The sequence below is a fragment of the Electrophorus electricus genome, chromosome 9, assembly GCF_013358815.1.
Source record: "Electrophorus electricus isolate fEleEle1 chromosome 9, fEleEle1.pri, whole genome shotgun sequence".
Lineage (NCBI taxonomy): Eukaryota > Metazoa > Chordata > Actinopteri > Gymnotiformes > Gymnotidae > Electrophorus > Electrophorus electricus.
Genome location: NC_049543.1, coordinates 17525445 through 17544182, shown reverse-complemented (window position 1 = coordinate 17544182; position 18738 = coordinate 17525445). Strand labels below are relative to the sequence as shown.

General features: G+C 39.2%; 2 protein-coding genes across 2 annotated transcripts; both read left to right on the top strand.

The window, feature by feature from the left end:
- Nucleotides 1-183: 183 nt before the first annotated feature.
- On the top strand, nucleotides 184-3393 carry rhoh (ras homolog family member H). Its single transcript, XM_027014220.2, has 2 exons — nucleotides 184-400; nucleotides 1851-3393. Exon 2 carries the CDS (start codon nucleotides 2231-2233, stop codon nucleotides 2816-2818), a length of 588 nt encoding a protein of 195 aa, XP_026870021.2. The 5' UTR covers nucleotides 184-400; nucleotides 1851-2230; the 3' UTR covers nucleotides 2819-3393.
- A 5816-nt stretch (nucleotides 3394-9209) lies between these two features.
- chrna9a (cholinergic receptor, nicotinic, alpha 9a) lies at nucleotides 9210-15585 on the top strand. Its single transcript, XM_027014221.2, has 6 exons — nucleotides 9210-9255; nucleotides 9628-9773; nucleotides 11942-12096; nucleotides 12329-12512; nucleotides 12799-13153; nucleotides 14495-15585. Exons 1-6 carry the CDS (start codon nucleotides 9210-9212, stop codon nucleotides 15322-15324), a joined length of 1716 nt encoding a protein of 571 aa, XP_026870022.2. The 3' UTR covers nucleotides 15325-15585.
- Nucleotides 15586-18738: the final 3153 nt, after the last annotated feature.

Genomic DNA, 18738 nt, shown 5'->3' with positions numbered 1-18738 from the left:
AATCAGGTAATAATTAAATTAGGATTTTGGTACAGTTCACAAGAGCATGCATCATGAGCATGTACACAAATGAAAGCTTGCAGATAAAATACGTCATGCACTGCACACTCTCAGCGGATGAAGGGAGGTATCTTGCGATTTTATGAAGACCAAAGTGGGGGAAAACTGCTTGTTTCACTTCCCTTAGCTGAGATCGAGACATCTGTTCGGCAAGCTCTGTTTGAGATCTTAAAAATAATCACCACGTACCAAAATGGAAATTTTATGAACTACTCTTCTCTGAGTACATGTAGAGAAATTAAGTTTAGATTTTTGTTAGACCTAAGAAAACAAAGGAACATAACAGGCGTGAACTTCTGCCTCATATCTGAAAGGGAGAAAACGGAAAAGGTGAAAATTGGTGAGTGACTTTTAGTTGGTAACTTTTAGTTTTCTTTTGTTACTTTCTTATAAGAAATGTTAAGTGAGAGCATTTTCTGTTCTTTTCATTTACTTTCCCCTTTTGTTGTTGCTGATGAAGGCTCTATAGAGGCCTGTTATGAATGTGACCAAAACATTTATCAAATATCTGACAAATATGTATAAATGTTTTTAATTTTTATGAATATTAAGAATACACAAAAACATTTTGTGAGGTACAATTGATTCCAAAGTTTTACTAGATTTTCACAAATATATTTTTCCTGTGCTTACACAAAATACGTTTTATTAAAGACAAATTTTTAGGAATAGAGTTTTACTGATTAACTTTTTAACAAATTTTCAACACACATTAAAAAAAAAAAGTTACTTTTAGTTTATAAATATAAATGGAACTTAAATTAAAAAGGTGAACGCCGGATAGCATCCGTTAGCAATGTATTATCACATACCCGAACACACACAGTAAACTATTAAAATAAGATCTCAGTAAAAAGACACATCCTGCTGTCTGTCTGTCTGTCACTACCTAATTTACTAATGAAAAATGACTTTGCATTCTTGCAAATATTTAAATAATCATTTAGTACTTCTACAAATGCATATGACACTGGTAATACACTTTGAAAAACATAAATACGGTACATTCTGGTTAAATTATTTAAAATGGGTTCAGATTCACGAAGGTACGTTGATAACCAATAAGCATCTAGAGCTGAATTAATATCTTTTAACACATGAAAATGTGTGTATATATATATATATATATATATATATATATATATATATATATATATATATATATATATAAACTACAGTTATAGTTATATATGGATGTAATGGATATGATGAAAGATAATATATATTAACTGTAGTTAACATACATTCAAATTACGATTAGGACAATTATACCAGACATATCTCTTTTGAGTTGTCGTATGCATTGAAGTCCAGAAGTGCAAGCCTCTGGGATTTTTTTGATGAAAAAGTCAAAGAAACCTTTAACTCAACCATGATTCTGCACCATTTGAAAGCTTTTATGGCCCCAAATTCATAAATGTTCTGCTGTATGTGTATGGTTCTAGAGTTGTACGTTTACTACTGTCTGTGTATAATCCTAGTCTTATGTTTTCTGCTGTCTGTGTATATTCCTAGAGTCGTATGTTTTCTGCTGTTTGTGTATGGTCCTAGAGTCGTATGATTATTGCTGTCTGTGTATAACCTTAGAGTCGTATGTCTACTGCTGTCTGTGTATGGTGCTAGAGTTGTATGTTTACTGCTGTCTGTGTATGGTCCTAAAGTCATGCTCTGCCTGCCATGCCTCTTTATATTGTATTTATATCAAACATTTATATCTGTCTGTCTGCCTCTCTTTCTCTCTCTCTAAATAAGCATCTATTTAATTATTTATTTAATTGTCATTAATGCAGAGCAGAAGAGCAGTAAGACGCTGTTGTGGATGCTGGTCTACAAGAAGGGGATCCACGAAAGCAACCCACTGCATCACCACAAGACTCTCTTATTGGCCTTTACTGTTCTTGTGAAACCCCTCAACATTTGCCTGATCATTTCAGTTCCTCAAATCTGACCCACACACCCATACCCTACTGACCAGACTATATACTTTAAATATCACCCTGGGAAATAACATCTTTTGACTGATAAAAAGGCTTTGACAGCCATATTGATTCTGAGTTAAGGTAGTATTTTTTGCGTAGCATAATTCTGATACACGCAACAATGACCTGTATGCTTCCCCACCTCCCCTGAGGATCTTTGACGTGGACTGCAAGCTTTCCAGGAGCCTGCAATGAACGGGTTGCCCGAAACATCCGTGAAGTGTGTGCTCGTCGGTGACTGCGCCGTAGGCAAGACAGCGCTCCTGGTGCGCTTCACCTCCGAGACGTTCCCAGACAGTTATCGGCCTACCGTGTATGAAAACACGGGCGTGGATGTGTTCATGGACGGCGTCCAGATCAGCTTGGGCTTGTGGGACACAGCGGGTAACGACACATTCCGTCAGATCCGCCCCATGTCCTACCAGCAGGCTGATGTGGTGCTGCTGTGCTACTCGGTTGCCAACCCATCCACGCTGTCCAGTATCCGGCACAAGTGGATCAACGAGGTGCGCGAGTACCTGCCACATGTGCCCGTGCTGGTGGTGGCTACGCAGACGGATCACCGAGAGATGGGGCCGTACCGCGCCAACTGCTCGGGGGCAGCTGAGGGCAAGCGTGTGGCCCAAGAAATCCGTGCTAAGGGCTACCTGGAGTGCTCGGCACTTAGCAACCGCGGCGTGCAGCAGGTGTTTGAGTGCGCTGTACGCGCGGCCATCCACCAGGCACGCAAGCGCAAACGACGACGCTTCTTTGACCTCAATCCGTGCCAGGTCTCCTGAGGGATGCCACACCCTGGGTAGAGGTGGGGGGGAGGGCCTTTGACATACACCTCATCCAGAAACTGCTGACCGTTAACATCTCATGCCAAAGCCTCAGTGAAGACATTTTGTTGATATATAAACAATACTATTTATTTCATCTGATACCGTAACAGTAGTTCAGTAGGCCAGTAGTGGGATTAAGGACTCTAGAAACCTGTTTTATGTTGGTCTCGTATTTGTTTTTTTGTTCTTAGAGATTGCGTCTTATGTTTATGCTAAGTGTTTCAATTAAAAAGTATAGTTTTATTTATGCTCCATTCAAAACAACTTTAAAAGGCTTTGAAGGAGAAATACATAACTTTGAAACTTTTGTTATACTTTTTGTGCAGTGCATGTAGATAATTCAGCACACAAATATCATCCTAAAAGCAGCCAGAGGTTGTGAAGTCTACTTTTGTGGTATCTCTCATACAGATTTGAGATTTTACACAAAATATAGGTTTTTTAATTCTCCACCGTATTAGTGACATCTAAACTTAGTTTTTAAATGTATCCAAAATTAAAAAGTACTAAAAATTAATAAGTGTTTTAAAAGTATTAAAATTAATGATAAATAAAATAACAAATAAAAAAGAGCACAACAAAAGTCTAATATTTGTTTCTTTTGTGTTCCTCTCACATGAGCATGTCGTAAAGCTTATAAAGACTGTTACAGGTCCTTCCTGCGAACACTAGTATTGTGTACTCTATCTGGAAAGGCTACAAAAAGACTTTAGTATTGAGAATATTTATAAGTGTACTGACATATGCTGCCTGGGCTGAACTAGTCACCTCACCGTGAAGCATTAGAGCTCCAAGATCTGCCAAAATGGATCTCGCATTTGCAGTTTTGAAGAATTTGCTGAATAAAAGCGAAAGCCATTAAACTATATAATATTGAAGGCTTCTTTGTATCTTCAAGGCATATACATATTTTAGCCTCTACAGATTTATTTATCCTATTTCTAGTTGTCAGTTGTGCCACACAGTTCTTGTCCCTTGCTTGTAGTCAAAATCAAAGTCAGGTTTATTATATAGCGCTGTTTACAGCGGCCGTTGTCACAATGCAGCTTTACGCATGTCCTAGTCCAAGCCACCAGTGGTCTTGTGGTCGTAGTGCATCAAATGCTGCTGTCCCTCAAATTCGCCTTCCACTGAATTAATGCCATCTGTGCTACGGCTATTATCTTAGGTTAGCATCGTGCGACATCAAATATAAGCACGAACGTTTCTGATTCTGTCATACGTTTTCGCAGACTGCTTGTACAGTTATCTGCAGCCAGCTGTACACTTTGAAAAGTGTTGGGTACAAAGTGGTGGCTGCGCCTAATTTAAGCATATGGTTAGGATGTCATTTTTAGCGAGAGACGAAAGGAGTGGCGTGTACTCTGGTGAAATCTATTCCTCATTTATGGAGTTACGCAATATCAATACTAAAATGGAATGAAGTGGAGGTATTACAATGAAGAGACATGGGTGCTTTTGAAATGAAAAATGCCACTGCATGCACTGTTAGAATTTCCCTTGTTACTGCTTTTTTTCATTTACATAGACATTCTTCAGTTTCTGTCTGGCTTTAAAAGCTTCAGTAATACACCATCAATGAAAAAAACAAGTGCTGCATTTGCCATTCAAATACATTCTTGGTTTTTGTCCATGTGTTATTAATAACAGCAATTGGAAACATCACAATAACTCGCTTCTGGAACAAATGTTCACGCATCAAATCCAGGAGTTTCCAGGGGTTTTATGTGTGTGTGTGTGTGTGTGCATTTGTTTCAGACACGCATTCTAAACTGATAACCTTCATTTGATAATAATACAAAATATAGAAGTATGCGGAGGTGTGATGAATAAATTGAAAAAGAAAACATTTCTCTTTTTTCCTTTGCCCTTTCAGATGTTGAAAAACAATCTCCATCCAACAAAATACTAACAGTATTGGATGCATATGCATTTTATGTAATTGCATCAGATACTCATGATTATTTCTGCGGTCGCAGTAAACTGGTGTTAGTTATGAAGTGGGTGTTAGTTATTAACTGTGTTGTGCACACATTTTCATTGTGGCATGGAAGATATTGTGTTTTCTTTAAATAACACACACATTACTCAACAGTACAGCCACTCTCTGTGTTACAAGGTGGTGCAAGTTGGGAGCTGTGGTGAAAATGGTTAAAAATGTGAAGAAAGTTTTATTGTGTTTTTAACCTCAATAACTCACAGATGATTGGTTTATGATGTGCAACCATTTTTTATTTTTAAATAAGGGCACACAATCAGGAAGGATTAAAAATCATATGTATATGTCTGAGCACGTGTGCATGTGTGAGCATTTGTTTGTGTGCAAAAGACTTTGTATACATATTTGAAGCCTCTCATTGGACAAATATGTGTACTTGATCATCTAGGCTGTTTCTCTGATTGCTCATGATTGTATGTGTACGTGCTAACATATACCATGATAACCGACTGCATTAAGGTTTAAACAACTGTAACTGTTTGCATGGTAAATATATGATTGGTAATATACTCAAGAGGAAAGCAAGCAAGCAAGCACACTGTGTATATATATATATATATATATATATATATATATATATATATATAACAAATGCACAAACAGACAAATAAACCCTAAAACCATGACTAAATTTTACTTGAAAATGTAACATTCTAGAGCTAGGTGTATGAATGATCTTACTTAATATCTTACTTGACATACACAGTGTAAGATATTATAACAAAGTTAAGCTACATTACATGTGAACCTAATATATGATGTGGTTTATGGAGATGGCAGTTTAAAGTAGGCATGTGCTTTTGGGGAACAGAAGAGGACCCAAACCCCAAAACCACTTCCCATCAGGAGCTCTGAGCTCTCTCACAACCCTCTCAACCTCTATACATGCTACACACACAGCTTGATGCTGTGTGCTTCACACATAATGGTAGCACTCAGAAAAAAAGCAACAAAAATGTCCCCACCATATTTCAGCATCTAACTGAAGAGATGTTTGGATATTTACACTTTGACTTATCTTTAGAGAAAATCACTGCAAGGAAAAATTATGATTATAAGAGCACAGCTCATTGTGTGTTAATGCATATTGTTTAAAAACCTCATTAATGTGCAAGGTTCACTGGACTAAATTAAAAAACAGTGCAGCAGGTCTGATGGAAATGAAAACCCAACGTTAACCCAATGTTTTGTCCTTTAGTTTGTAGCTTCCTTCTTTTCTTTTTATCATTATAATCTTTCATTTACCATTATATAACTGTTCCATGAAAATGAACACATTACCCCATTTTAAATAAGCAATTTTTGTTGTTTAATTTATATAGAAAATGAGATTTGCGGTTTTGAAGGAAAGTATTGTATAGTGTTGTATTGCGTTATAATAGAAATTGTACATTGTATAGCATTATAGCATTGCGTTATGCTTTGAATCTAGGTTTCAGCACTGACTTGTTTCTGTCAGTACAATGGATTAATGGTATTTTTGGACTCTAAGGATACTTTTCTGAGTAGACAGCTAAGCAGTTTTGTAAGTTGATTGCATCTGCTAAATACTGTAAATGAAAATGTAACAAAAGGTGTTATATGAGTTGTGACCTTTTAATGAATAGGTTGCTATCTTTTGTGTTTACAAATAACATTACACATTGCCGATAGTATCACAGTTCTTTATGATATTGCTATTCCTTATACCTCAGCCACAAACCTTAAATTGTAGTCATGCTCAATACTGTGAAATGACATTGCTGTCAAGCTCGACAAATGTTTATCCCATGAACACCCTTATATCATCTACATGTCTTCTGTTGCAGGAGTGCCTGGCTGTAGTGATCTGTATGTAAATGTTTCAGGCAGGACTGAGTTTCTTCTCTTCCGCCTCTGTGGTCATAGATTTCTCCCACCCCACCCCCCACTCCCACCAATGAACCTTAGGAATGGCCATTTTCACACACTGAGCCCTCAAATCACACAGGAAGAAAATGTGCATGAACATTTACAGCTGTGATGTATTGTAGTGATAGCTATGATATGTAACAAGTAAAATCTGACCCACACAAGTGAACTTATGTGTGTGTGTGAGTGTGTGTGAGATGGTTGGGACTTTCTCTTCTATTATGATGGGACCTGATCATTGCACTCCAGCAGAGGTCAGCTCCTAGTTTGCCATGGTCTCAGAAACATACAGATACGCAGTGCACCGCAACCCTCTCTAACCACCCCCCTGCGCTCTCTCTGTCTCCAACAGGAAACACCTGCAGTGAGCTCTTGCCGCACTAGTGCTCTGTCACATATGTACAATGTACGAATACACGCGAACAATCACGTGCAAAAAAGACAAAAGGTTTGCACAATTGTCTAATTGTGAATTATATGTTATCCGTTAAGAGTTTTCAGCTTTCCACACAGTTGCCTCCAAAGCTGTGGGTGAATAGTGGTAGTGGTAGTTCAGTGGTTAAGGTACTTGACTAATAATCAGAAGGCTGCCACTTCAAGCTCCACTGCTGCCAAGGTGCCACTGTTGGGCCCCTAAGCAAGACCCTTAACCCACAATTGCTCAAGTTGTATTCAGACATAATTGTAAGTTGCTTTGAATAAATGTCAATGAATAGCATGCAGATATACTGCACTCAAGGTGTCATTGTGCTATGAGCACCTGGAAACTGTGTACAAATGAGGTTTTAAAATATGTGTGATTATGCACAATGTGTGTCTAACTTCCAGTTCTTAATTTTCATCTGCATTTTTACATACACATTATGGTCTATAAGCATTATACTGGTCAGCATGTTTACAAGCAGCAGGTCATATAATTATCATGCAAAGTAAATAAATGGAATGTAAGAGTTATCAGTTTAATAGCTGGTTAAGCAAAATTTCTGAGCAGGTCATTAATCAAAGTGTAGGTAGATTAGATGTGAATGAAAGAACACACACCTAGTCTTCTGTATCCTCGTAGGGACTTTCCTAGTGTTCTGGTGCTTCAGTTAAAATGTGCAGTCATTAAAGATTCATCTCAGTTTCTAAATGCCTAAATAAAGTGAATATTTAGGTCATTATACTAAAGGTCATAATGTTGCAGCTCATCATAAACCTAAGGTATATTAGTAGTCAGAGAACAGTCCTATGAACAATTGTGCTCTGTGAAATGTTTTAAAAACTTATGCAACATCGCTCACACGGTGAAAATGGTATTGCTTGTTACTGTAACTGAAAGTGTTTTAAATGAGTGCATCATGGGAAAGGTAGTTTAGCTAAGCATCTTACATAAGAAGTCAACCTCTCCTTCCTGCACAGCTAAAAGAGATGGGGGGTGAGCGAGAAAGGCTGCATGACGCCTTGAGAAGAACCACTTCCTGTCTCACTCTTCTGATCTCGCTTTATCTTAAAGCCTTCTATCCTGTGTGTGTGTCTATCTAACCGGTAGGCATTTCAGGAGGTTGTGAAATGCGTGTGGGTTGAAGTATAAACGATTTCACCTGAGGAACCTCAAAATAACTGACACAAAACAATCACTTCTAAACAATTTATATTGCCAACAATAAAGTTAAATTACAAACTTCTATCAAATTGGCAAGATCACATCTGCGATTCCACTGTGGTTGTAAACTCAGAATTGTAATTATACTTGAGTTTGATGAGGAAAGGCCCAGATTAATTTGTTACATTTGTGTACTGCACACCATGTTTGATGCTGAATGGGAGCTGCGACCCCTAGCTTTTAGTTGTGGCTAGAGCACTTTTACCATGACCTGAAATTTGATCTCCATTAGCCAGAAAAAGTAGTGAATTTTTCTTTCTCTATGACATGCCCATTTATGTGCACGTTTTTGATTCTTCATAATGGTGTTTGGCGTGTACGCATTTGTAGCTACTTGTGTGTGCATTACTAATGCCTAGATTTACAATTTGGTAATGCTTAAACCCCATGACCTACGTTCACTGTATGATCAGATATCACCACGACAGGACACGCATACACCCTCCAACAAGAGATCCTTTAAAAGGCCTGACAAACAAACGTACTCCATCGGACACAGTGCACGGTTTCACCTGGTTTCCTCAGTTACTCTCTGCGTGAGTGTGTGTGTGTGTGTGTGTGTGGGGGGGGGGGGGGGGGGGGGGGTATGCTATGCGATACCCCAGGTCTTGTTCCAGAGACTGTGGGAGATTGACATTCAGGCCCTCGGCCCTTTAGCCTGTGCTGGGTAGTTAGCGCTCCGCTAACTCTGCTTACAGAGTTTTCTCTCTCCACCATTACTACAACATGTAGCTACAGCTGAGGCAGCAGCTCAGAACAGTCACGCAGTTTAGTGCGTTTGTTTTATCTATTTGTTTTGCCTTTAACCAAAGATGAAGGTCTTGGTTCTTGCGATTGTCATTAGCATGTGGCTTGGTGGTAAGTGAAGAGCGCAATGACGAGCACGTAGTTGATACATCACAGCAGATAGATGCTAGATGATCTGGAGTAAATGATGAATTATTTTTTCTCTATAAGTGTGTGTGTAAATAATTGTGAATTTGTCATTAGAGCATGAAAATGATTAAATTAGTAATTTTGGAGTGGAAAATTGTCTGTCTGTCTGTCCGTCTGTCCGTCCGTCCATTTGAATGGAAAGTACTCATTTTATTAAAAATGTACTCATTTTATTAAAAATCATGCTTAATTTGTACTTTAAATCAGCAAGTAAAGTCATTTGTCATGATATATATTTTATTGCTTCTTTTTGTTCCCCCCCATCAACTCTCTCTCTCTCTCCTCTTTGGGCAGGTGTGCTGTCTGCACAGGGTCACTATGCTAGGAAGCTGCTGAATGATCTGATGGAGAATTACTCCAGTGCTCTGCGGCCCGTGGAGGACACAGAGAGGGCCCTCAACGTCACCCTGCAAATTACACTCTCGCAGATCAAAGATATGGTGAGCACACACAGACACAGCCAAGATTACAACCACATCGAGCTGACCTGGTGAAACATGCAACCTCTTGAAATGCCAGGCCTGAGAATGTTTCCTCTCATATTGAGGTCATGGTCAGTGATTGTGTAAACTCACACCACCCACACTATTGTCCTCATATTCTTGTGGTGGGCAAGTTTATGCTATGTGTAGGAGTGTGTGTGTGCGTGTGCGTACATTGGCTATGCACTTGTGGCTACAGTGAGGAAACCACATGATTCAGGCAATGGGCCATGTCTCTAACCACACACCTTATGTAAGCAGTAGCCATTACGTTATAGTTTATTACAGTCTTTTATTAGTTTATTACAAATGACTGGTCAAATCACTATAAGTTTAGGATACTTATTGGTACCTTTTTGCGGTATGAAAACTTCAGTTTAGTAGCCATAGAAAAGACAGACTGCTGTGTATGCTGGTAATAAATGCCATTATTTCCATACCATCAAAAGTAGGAACCAAATTCAGACAAAATAAATAATAAGACTTCAGAAGGGTCCTAAGGAGGAGCTGCCTGCTATTTGAATATTTTGTACATATATAATAATCTAAGGGATATTATAATCTAAGGGATACTGTATATTAGTAGTCATTATATGGAAATGTTTAAGTAGTGGCGTGCTGCAATGTTTTAATAGTAAAAGTAATAAAGTTCCATAATGAACTGATACTGGGAAGGACTAACTGCTTCACATAACCTGATAGCCAGAGGTTAGAAACTGTTTATCAGCTGGTTTGTGGTAGAGGTAGATTCTTGGACACTATTATAAATCATTCATGACTGCTCGAATATATTCTAGAGGATTCAAATACTCATTCTCAAAATCACAGTTAAAATATAGATATCACAAAACCCAGCCTTATAATTAACCACAATATTAGTATAACCATATTTGTTATTGAAATTGAAATTAGGCCTATATCCTGTAGGAGGCAATGTGGTTTTATTGTAGCCAGTACAGGTCATAGCGCAAATGAAGGTCAATGAGAAGTACGCGAAGCCTGTATACAGGGTCTGCTTGGGCATGAAAGGATAATAACTGAAGATGACAAGGTACTGATTTAGAAAAAAATATACCACATGACTTAAATAATGTGTCTGTGCATTGGTATGGTGCAGAATATGTGAGTATGGCAGAGGGCTATAAATTTAGATGTGTATTGTGTGTGCATCATATGTATTGGTGTATCTATGTATGTTTAGCTGTGACGCATGTTTGGTCTTGATATCTAGCCTCTCAACTACCTCAGTGGCTGGTTCTTTCTTATTCCAATAACAATACAGCTGTTTATCTGAATGCATCTAGCATTTAATAGTGCACGTTTCAAGTTTCAAGTTTGGCTTATTTGTCACGTACATAGTCATACATGGTATAACTCGCAGTGAAATGCTCGCGTGTTCATCACTCTGTAATCAGCCCTGCTATTTAAAATTTTTAAAGTGAATTTCTAAACTGAGTTTTTGCTCTTATCAAACCCAATCAAATATTAATTTACTGACCCGACCGAGGACTTTCCACCAACTGTATTTGGTTTCTTTAATATACTGATTAAATCTAATGGGCTTGAGTCTTAAATCAACTCTTACCTTGTTCCACAGTGGCAGGGTTAATCTCTCAAAAGCACTGTAGCTCAAAGACCATATCGATTATTAAGGAGAATAGATTTGGAAAATATCCTTTTTACTTTCTTATGCAGTTTTGTACCTTTAGTGATACACTGTGTTTGTGAAAACTCTGATCTGATTAATAAAACAGTCATAAGCTCTTTATAAAGTTCTAACTTTATAAAAACTCAGACAGAAAAATGTATGAATGGAAGTTTATTCAGAGCTTTTATCTTTACAGTTATATCAAAAAGGATGAAAGAAGGGCACTAATCATTTCTTTGATTTGTTCTTGTCAGTGTTCTTGTAATTGTACAACTAAAGTACACTTTGAATTCTGGGTTTCCAACTTTTCAGTTTGAATGCATTGCCAGTTCATTCTTTCTTGAGGTAATCAAATGTGTGTACATTGCCACAGATGGAGTGTTGATCAATGACAAATTGAAATCAGCTTTTCCTAGCTTCAGGTAATTGGTTCTTTACACACAGAGGGTCTTTGCATGCCTCTGCTTTCTGCTGACAGGACGAGAGAAACCAGGTGCTGACCACATACTTGTGGGTGCGGCAGATATGGTATGATGCCTACCTACGCTGGGATAAGGAAGAGTACGATGGCTTGGAGGTCATCCGTATCCCTAGTAACCTCGTCTGGAGACCCGATATAGTTCTTTATAACAAGTAACACGGTTTATCCTTCTGACCCTAAATACAGTATGGAAGCATGTGTTAAACTCATTCACAATTCACTATGGTAAATAATTGGCATGTACTGTATGATAAGACACTTTTTGGTAGCAGTGAAGCCATATTTTATATTATTGAAACAGTACACACAATATTTACAAAAGGTGTTTTCCGTCTATCTCTCTGCCTCTCTCCTTCTTTCTCTGGCCCCTTGTCTCTCACTCAGTGCTGATGAAGAAGACTCCTCAGGGCCACCAAACACTAACGTGGTGTTACGGTACACGGGTGAGATTACATGGGATGCACCTGCCATCACTAAGAGCTCGTGTGTGGTGGATGTCTCCTACTTCCCCTTTGACAGCCAGCAGTGCAACCTCACATTTGGCTCCTGGACCTACAATGGCAACCAGGTGATGTGCACAACTGTAGCACACACAAAAACAAATCTGTACATGAATGCACACGTCCAACTGCCATCATATTCAGATCTGCAAGCACACACAGAAACTTGGCATGCATTCCAATTTTGAATTACAGCACACTTTGAAGATTTTACCATTTTAGGTGATAATTTAAAATCAGTGACTGCTACATGCATAACTGCACAACTGACACACACACAGAAGGTATCAGAACAGTTGCTACTATATGGATATAATGCTTTCCCCCTGCCCCACCCCACCAACACCCCCACAGGTGGACATCACCATGGGCGGCCTGAAGGGTGGCGAGCTCTCTGACTTTGTGGAGAATGTGGAGTGGGAATGCCACGGCATGCCGGGCGTGCGCAACGTTATTATGTATGGCTGCTGCTCGGACCCGTACCCAGACATCACGTACACGGTGCTGCTGAAGCGCCGCTCTTCCTTCTACATCTACAATCTGCTGCTTCCCTGCTTCCTCATCTCCTTCCTGGCTCCGCTCAGCTTCTACCTGCCCGCTGACTCGGGCGAGAAGGTGTCGCTTGGCGTCACCGTGCTGCTGGCACTCACCGTCTTTCAGATGATGGTGGCTGAGAGCATGCCCCCATCTGAGAATGTCCCGCTCATCGGTGAGTCTGGGGATAGAGCATCATTAGTTTTTTGGGGTTTTTTGGCCACACCTACCACTTTCCACCCAGGATAAATTTTCTTAGTGTAAGAAGGAGGATCGTACTGTAATAACTGGGCTCTGTTTTTGCAGTTTGGAGACATGGGTCTTACAGTTTTCATTATGTGGAAGTGCAAGCTGTAGTGTTGTTCAGTACCTGTGTGATGATGTACTTCCCCCCCTGTCGTGGTTCTTTTTTATGAATGAAAGTGGTTTTAGTGCATGATCAAACTGAAAGTACCAGAAATGCTTATATTTGGCCAGAATGAAAGGACTATTACAGTCTTTGATAAGATTACAGAAGTTCCAAAATATATTAATTCAGATACTTCATAGCATCTCTTTTAGCATTGTTGGTCTCAGGCAATGAAGGTCTCAGGCAACCTAATGAGGATCCATAGGCAGGTTTTATACTGAAAAGGAAGCACAAGGCCAAAGGTAAACTCATGGTCAAAAACATGGCAGGGACAGTCCAAAAATCCGAACAGCAAAAATAGACATAAAACAAAGCAAGAGGACCAAGCAAAAATCACAAAAATTTAAAGAACATGCAGGGAATCAAAAGCCAGCAAAAGTACAAGTAGGTAACTAGGCATGGTAGGTAGATGCAAAAGACTTTACAAAGACTACACCAGATATATACCATGGATGATTAGTCAACAGGGATCAGGTTAGTATAATGATTAACTATGGCAATAGTCAGTACTCCGGAGACAAGGACCTCTGATGGCCAGCACGGTGAATATCTAGGGTGTTTCTGACAATAGCTGTAAAGACTAAACTTTTTATGTTTTTTTTTTGTTGTTGTTGTTGTTTTTAGATTTAGCTTCAGGAAGTGAAGGATGCAGAAATCACAAGTTTATTTTACAATAAGCTCTGGGATATTGAAGCTTTTGCCAAAGTCAGCAGGAAGTGACATGCTATGTCTTAGGAAATCAAGTTTGTTTAGGAAAAGGTGTCTGCTTTACAACTGAACCAAAAGAACACAACTGCTTTACAACTGCTTTATAAGTCAACACACTTGGATTTTATATTAGAAATGGAATCAAAAGAAATATATATCTTACGGCCTAATTTATGATTGTGACATACTGTGTCAAATATCTTATGACTGTGACATACTATGTCAAATACCTAATGATTGTGTTATACCCTGTCAAATATGACTCTGAAATATCCTGGCAAATGCTCTATCTGAAGCATATATGCTCTATTTGAACCAGGGTGATCTATCTGAATCATCTTCTCACTATTTTAATGTACAGGGAAAAGGGTTGTTCATTTGCTCCATCTTGTATGGCAGGTAAATACTACATAGCGACGATGACGATGATCACGGCCTCCACCTCTCTGACGATCTTCATCATGAACATTCACTTTTGCGGAGCAGAGGCTAAACCGGTGCCCCACTGGGCTAAAGTCCTGATCATCAACTACATGTCCAAGATCTTCTTTGTATATGAGGTGGGGGAGAACTGCACTACACCCCAGAGTGAGCGCATCCCTCCCTTTAGTGAGGACCCCCTGGCCAGACTGGAGAAAGATGGCTACTTTGACAATGGCTTCTGTGATGATCATTGTCAGTTTCACAGGTATGATGGCCATGATGGAGATTGTCACCGTGTCAGCAATCACCCAGGCAACGGGTACCAGCAGGGTGGTGCTCATGGGCACCAAGCAGGGGGTGGCATCCCGGCACAGTTCACGATGAGAGCAAATGTGCACCGGCCCAAATACACACACCATATTGGCCGTGATGGCAACGCCGTGCAACCCAGTGAGGAGAAGCTGAAGCAGAGTGATCTCTCCATCCCCGAGAAACTCAGCAGCTATGCCTACAAGCACGGAGATGACTACACCCATGGCTACCAGCAGGACGATGGATACACCAAACCGCACATGCTGGGTGGCTACAGCGAGGGAACTGCCACAGTGGAGTGTGTGTGTGGTCAGCAGCGCAAGGTGGTGCACAACATCGAGTACATCGCCAACTGCTTTCGCGAGCAAAGGTCACATCAGGCCAAAGGGGCAGAGTGGAAGAAGGTCGCCAAGGTGATGGATAGGTTTTTCATGTGGGTCTTCTTCATCATGGTCTTCCTCATGAGCATCCTGGTCATGGCCAAGGCATCCTGAGGGTAGTTGGGTTTGGTTGTGCCACACATTATAGTTGGAGGTCATGTCAGTTGCAATTATTGCAGCCAGCTCTGAAGAAGCTTTAAAAAAACTGAACACAAAAAGGTGCTGAAAATCACTTTTTTTTCCCTTACATTTTTAAAGTATTCAACCAACACTAACTCCTTGCATTATCACTATGATGTGGTGCCTTGAATCATTTTTAATGTTTGAAAAGTGTAGTTCAGGAAGAAAATGTAGACTGGATCTCACAAAACACAAATGTTGGCATGGAAAAGAATACCATTTTCCTCAGAATGAATGATAAATGTAAGAGTGCTGGTTTATATGTGAAATAAAACCTCAGTAAAATTATTTTTTTTCATGCCCTGGGTGGTTTAAAAGCATTATTTTAATAATAATTGTATATAATTAATGATACTATATTCATATATTTTATATTAATAATAAATCATGCTACATATAGTATTTTTTATATTACATATAATATTTTTAATTTTTAATTTCAGCAGGCCTTATGCTTCTACATGGTTGTGTTACATCTGCCAGTTGGACATTTGCACAGTTTTGGTATGATAATGATGTATCCCAGTGTAGTTGAGTGTACCAAATATTATTTACTGGAGACCATTTGTCACACTCTTTCTTTCCTCTTCTTTCTTCTTTCTTACTGTCCATTCAGAAATAACCCATGTCTTAAATTGTTAAAATAGTGTGCTTAATAGTTAAAATGACTCATGTTTCCACATGTGTCAGGAGTAATACAATCTGTAGCTGACATGTACACACATCAATAATTCATCAACCCTAAGCCAATACACATGCACACACATAGCCACACTTACACCTACATCCACCACCACCTGCATACATATCAATAATGTATCATTAACAAATGAAAGTATAATTACTCTCATGACCATGAACAAAATGTCCTCAATAAGTAAATTGTAGACTAATAATCGTCTGACATAAACAGAAAGTTATCTTGTCAAAATGCACTACTCACACATGCTGCTAAGACAATAGCAATCTATCGAGTGTAAGTCTATGCAGGTGTACACAAGCGGTAGATTTAGGTTAGTTTAGTTAGTTTGATTTTGATTACCTTCACGTCCCCTTTTCCAGGACTGATGTCTTCACTGTAAGATTCTAAGAAGCAGAAGACTCTTACATGGAGTTGGTTTCTGTCATGTGTTCTTTTAGTGAGCGACCTAAAAATGCCCCCAACAGCAACTTGTTCAGATGCAGCTAGTCTAAAATTGCATTTATTTATTTATCTATTTAATTGTTTTGATAAAGCTGTAGGGTTTAATACTCTCCTGGTTTTAAGGGTCTTGTTTTTAATACATATAGTGCAGACCTGTTGAATTAGAGTGAAACAATGGAATTAGCCTTTTGTTTTCAATGCACACCAAATCCAGAATGAACTCCCATTATACACTGGTCAGCCTCAGCCTTACCATGTTAAAAAGCAGCTCAGGACACACTATTTCACTTAATGTTCACTTTCATTATGTTTAACAGGCCCGCGTACTCCTTGCTAATCTTTGACATGCCTAATTTAATATTTATCACTTTATTGATCCCACAGGAAACTGCAGAAATTGCTAATTTACCTCAATTTGCTTACTGACTATAATGAATGCAAACACATCAGAGAAGATCCAAATGCAAAATTTCTTTGCTTTATTGAGTAGGCTGGGGCTGAATGGAGAGGTTTCTGGACCCTGAATGTAGCAAGACAGGTGTGGAGGAGCTGGTTTGTACTGTAGATTAGGCTGGTCCAGGTTTGAAAAAAAAGGAGCAGAGTCTGGGTAGTGTCTGAGGGTCAAGCAGAAGACAAGGTCTGGAAACCACGCAGAGTTCAATAACCAGGAAACCTACTACACACACGAAAGGTTTGGTATGTTTCATTAGAATGACAGTACTTCACAAAAAGTGTGAGGGAGGAGGCCTTAAATATGAGAGTTCAGAGAGGGAGAGAATAGGCAACAGGTGTATTTAGTTTGTACTCCAGCAAATCAGATCAGAGAAGACAGTGGGAAAAAGAGGTGGGCGTGGCAGTGTTGGGACAAACATGGTTCATGGGATCTGTGGCACTGACACAGATACAGAGGCATGTTAAGTAACTGTGCCATTCTTAAAGCCACTCAGAGTGAAGCCAGTTGTACAGTCACCGATGGCAGGTGATACAGCTGGGAATTATATGGTAACCACAGAATCTATGTATTAGTTGACTGGCCTCCTACTGTTACCTTTCACTTTTCTTGTTCATTAAAATATATTTTTTAAATTATTGTTATTTTATACATTTTTAAAATGAGCATTTAGGCTTTTTCATACAGTATAAAAGTTGAACAGAGTTGATGTCAGCTACAGCCTCAGACAGCCACAGACAGCTGAGGCTGCCTTTTTCTCTGTTTCAGTTCCCCAGCTAATTAGCAAACCCTTCATTACCTGAACTTTTAGAGCAGATTGCTCCATAAACTGCATAAACATGCCACCCCATGACCCTTAAGGACCTGTGCCAATTGTAATGGACTGGCTTGCCTTTCAGACTCACTTTTTATTTTTAACCTTTGCCCAGTTACCTGTTAGTAGTCCCCAGTTCCCACCTGCTGTCTGAATTGCACCTATCACATGGCCGGTCAAGGGAAGGAGGTTACAGGCTTCCCCTGAGACACATGGAGCTGCCTGATCCTCTCCAAGTTACTGCTTGTGGTTGGCTGAGCGTGCTTGTTGTGTTCAGTGTGGGTCTCCACAGATCTGTTCATACCAACTGCTTCTCATCACATCATAAAATTGTGAAGTAAGTTATCATAAATCGAACTGCTGAATATTTTCAAGTATTGATTCTGAAATCAATTGCATTGCTCTGAAATTTTGTCTCATTATAACTGTATACTGCTCTAAATGACCCTGTACACTGTACCATTCAAGTCCAGTTGTTGCCTGGTAAGATAGATGAGAATGCCCATTTAAGTAATGTAAATAATTCTCTTTTTGAGTAGTGCAAATATCTTACAATATGGTGGAGAACTCAGTACAGTTCATTTATTATGAATGTGCTGCTAAGGCATTATGTTAAACTGGTGGCAAGGTCACTCAAAGCAACAACAGCAACATGCCAGTCTTGGAAATTTGACATACCCTGACATCAAACCTTAACACAAATTGCTAAATCACTTACTCAGTTTATGAAGCACAGTCTCACCAGACAGCCATAGGGTTCAAAGTAGTGACATGTTTTAAACTCATGCATTTTGCAACACCATTATAGCTAAGAAAATTACACTGGGAGGATTTTGACATGCCTATATTTACTCTTTGTGACTGCTATAGATCTGAAATGATTAACATGAAGATACCTTATGAACTTATTCAACACAGAGAATGTCTAGAGCTCTAATA

Excerpts from the sequence above, each read along its gene's own strand:
- rhoh (XM_027014220.2), top strand. The coding sequence starts at position 2,231 with ATGAACGGGTTGCCCGAAACATCCGTGAAGTGTGTGCTCGTCGGTGAC.
- chrna9a (XM_027014221.2), top strand. The coding sequence starts at position 9,210 with ATGAAGGTCTTGGTTCTTGCGATTGTCATTAGCATGTGGCTTGGTG. Across the intron at positions 12,097-12,328 it reads GATATAGTTCTTTATAACAA|TGCTGATGAAGAAGACTCCT; the intron begins GTAACACGGTTT and ends TCTCTCACTCAG. Across the intron at positions 12,513-12,798 it reads GGACCTACAATGGCAACCAG|GTGGACATCACCATGGGCGG; the intron begins GTGATGTGCACA and ends ACACCCCCACAG.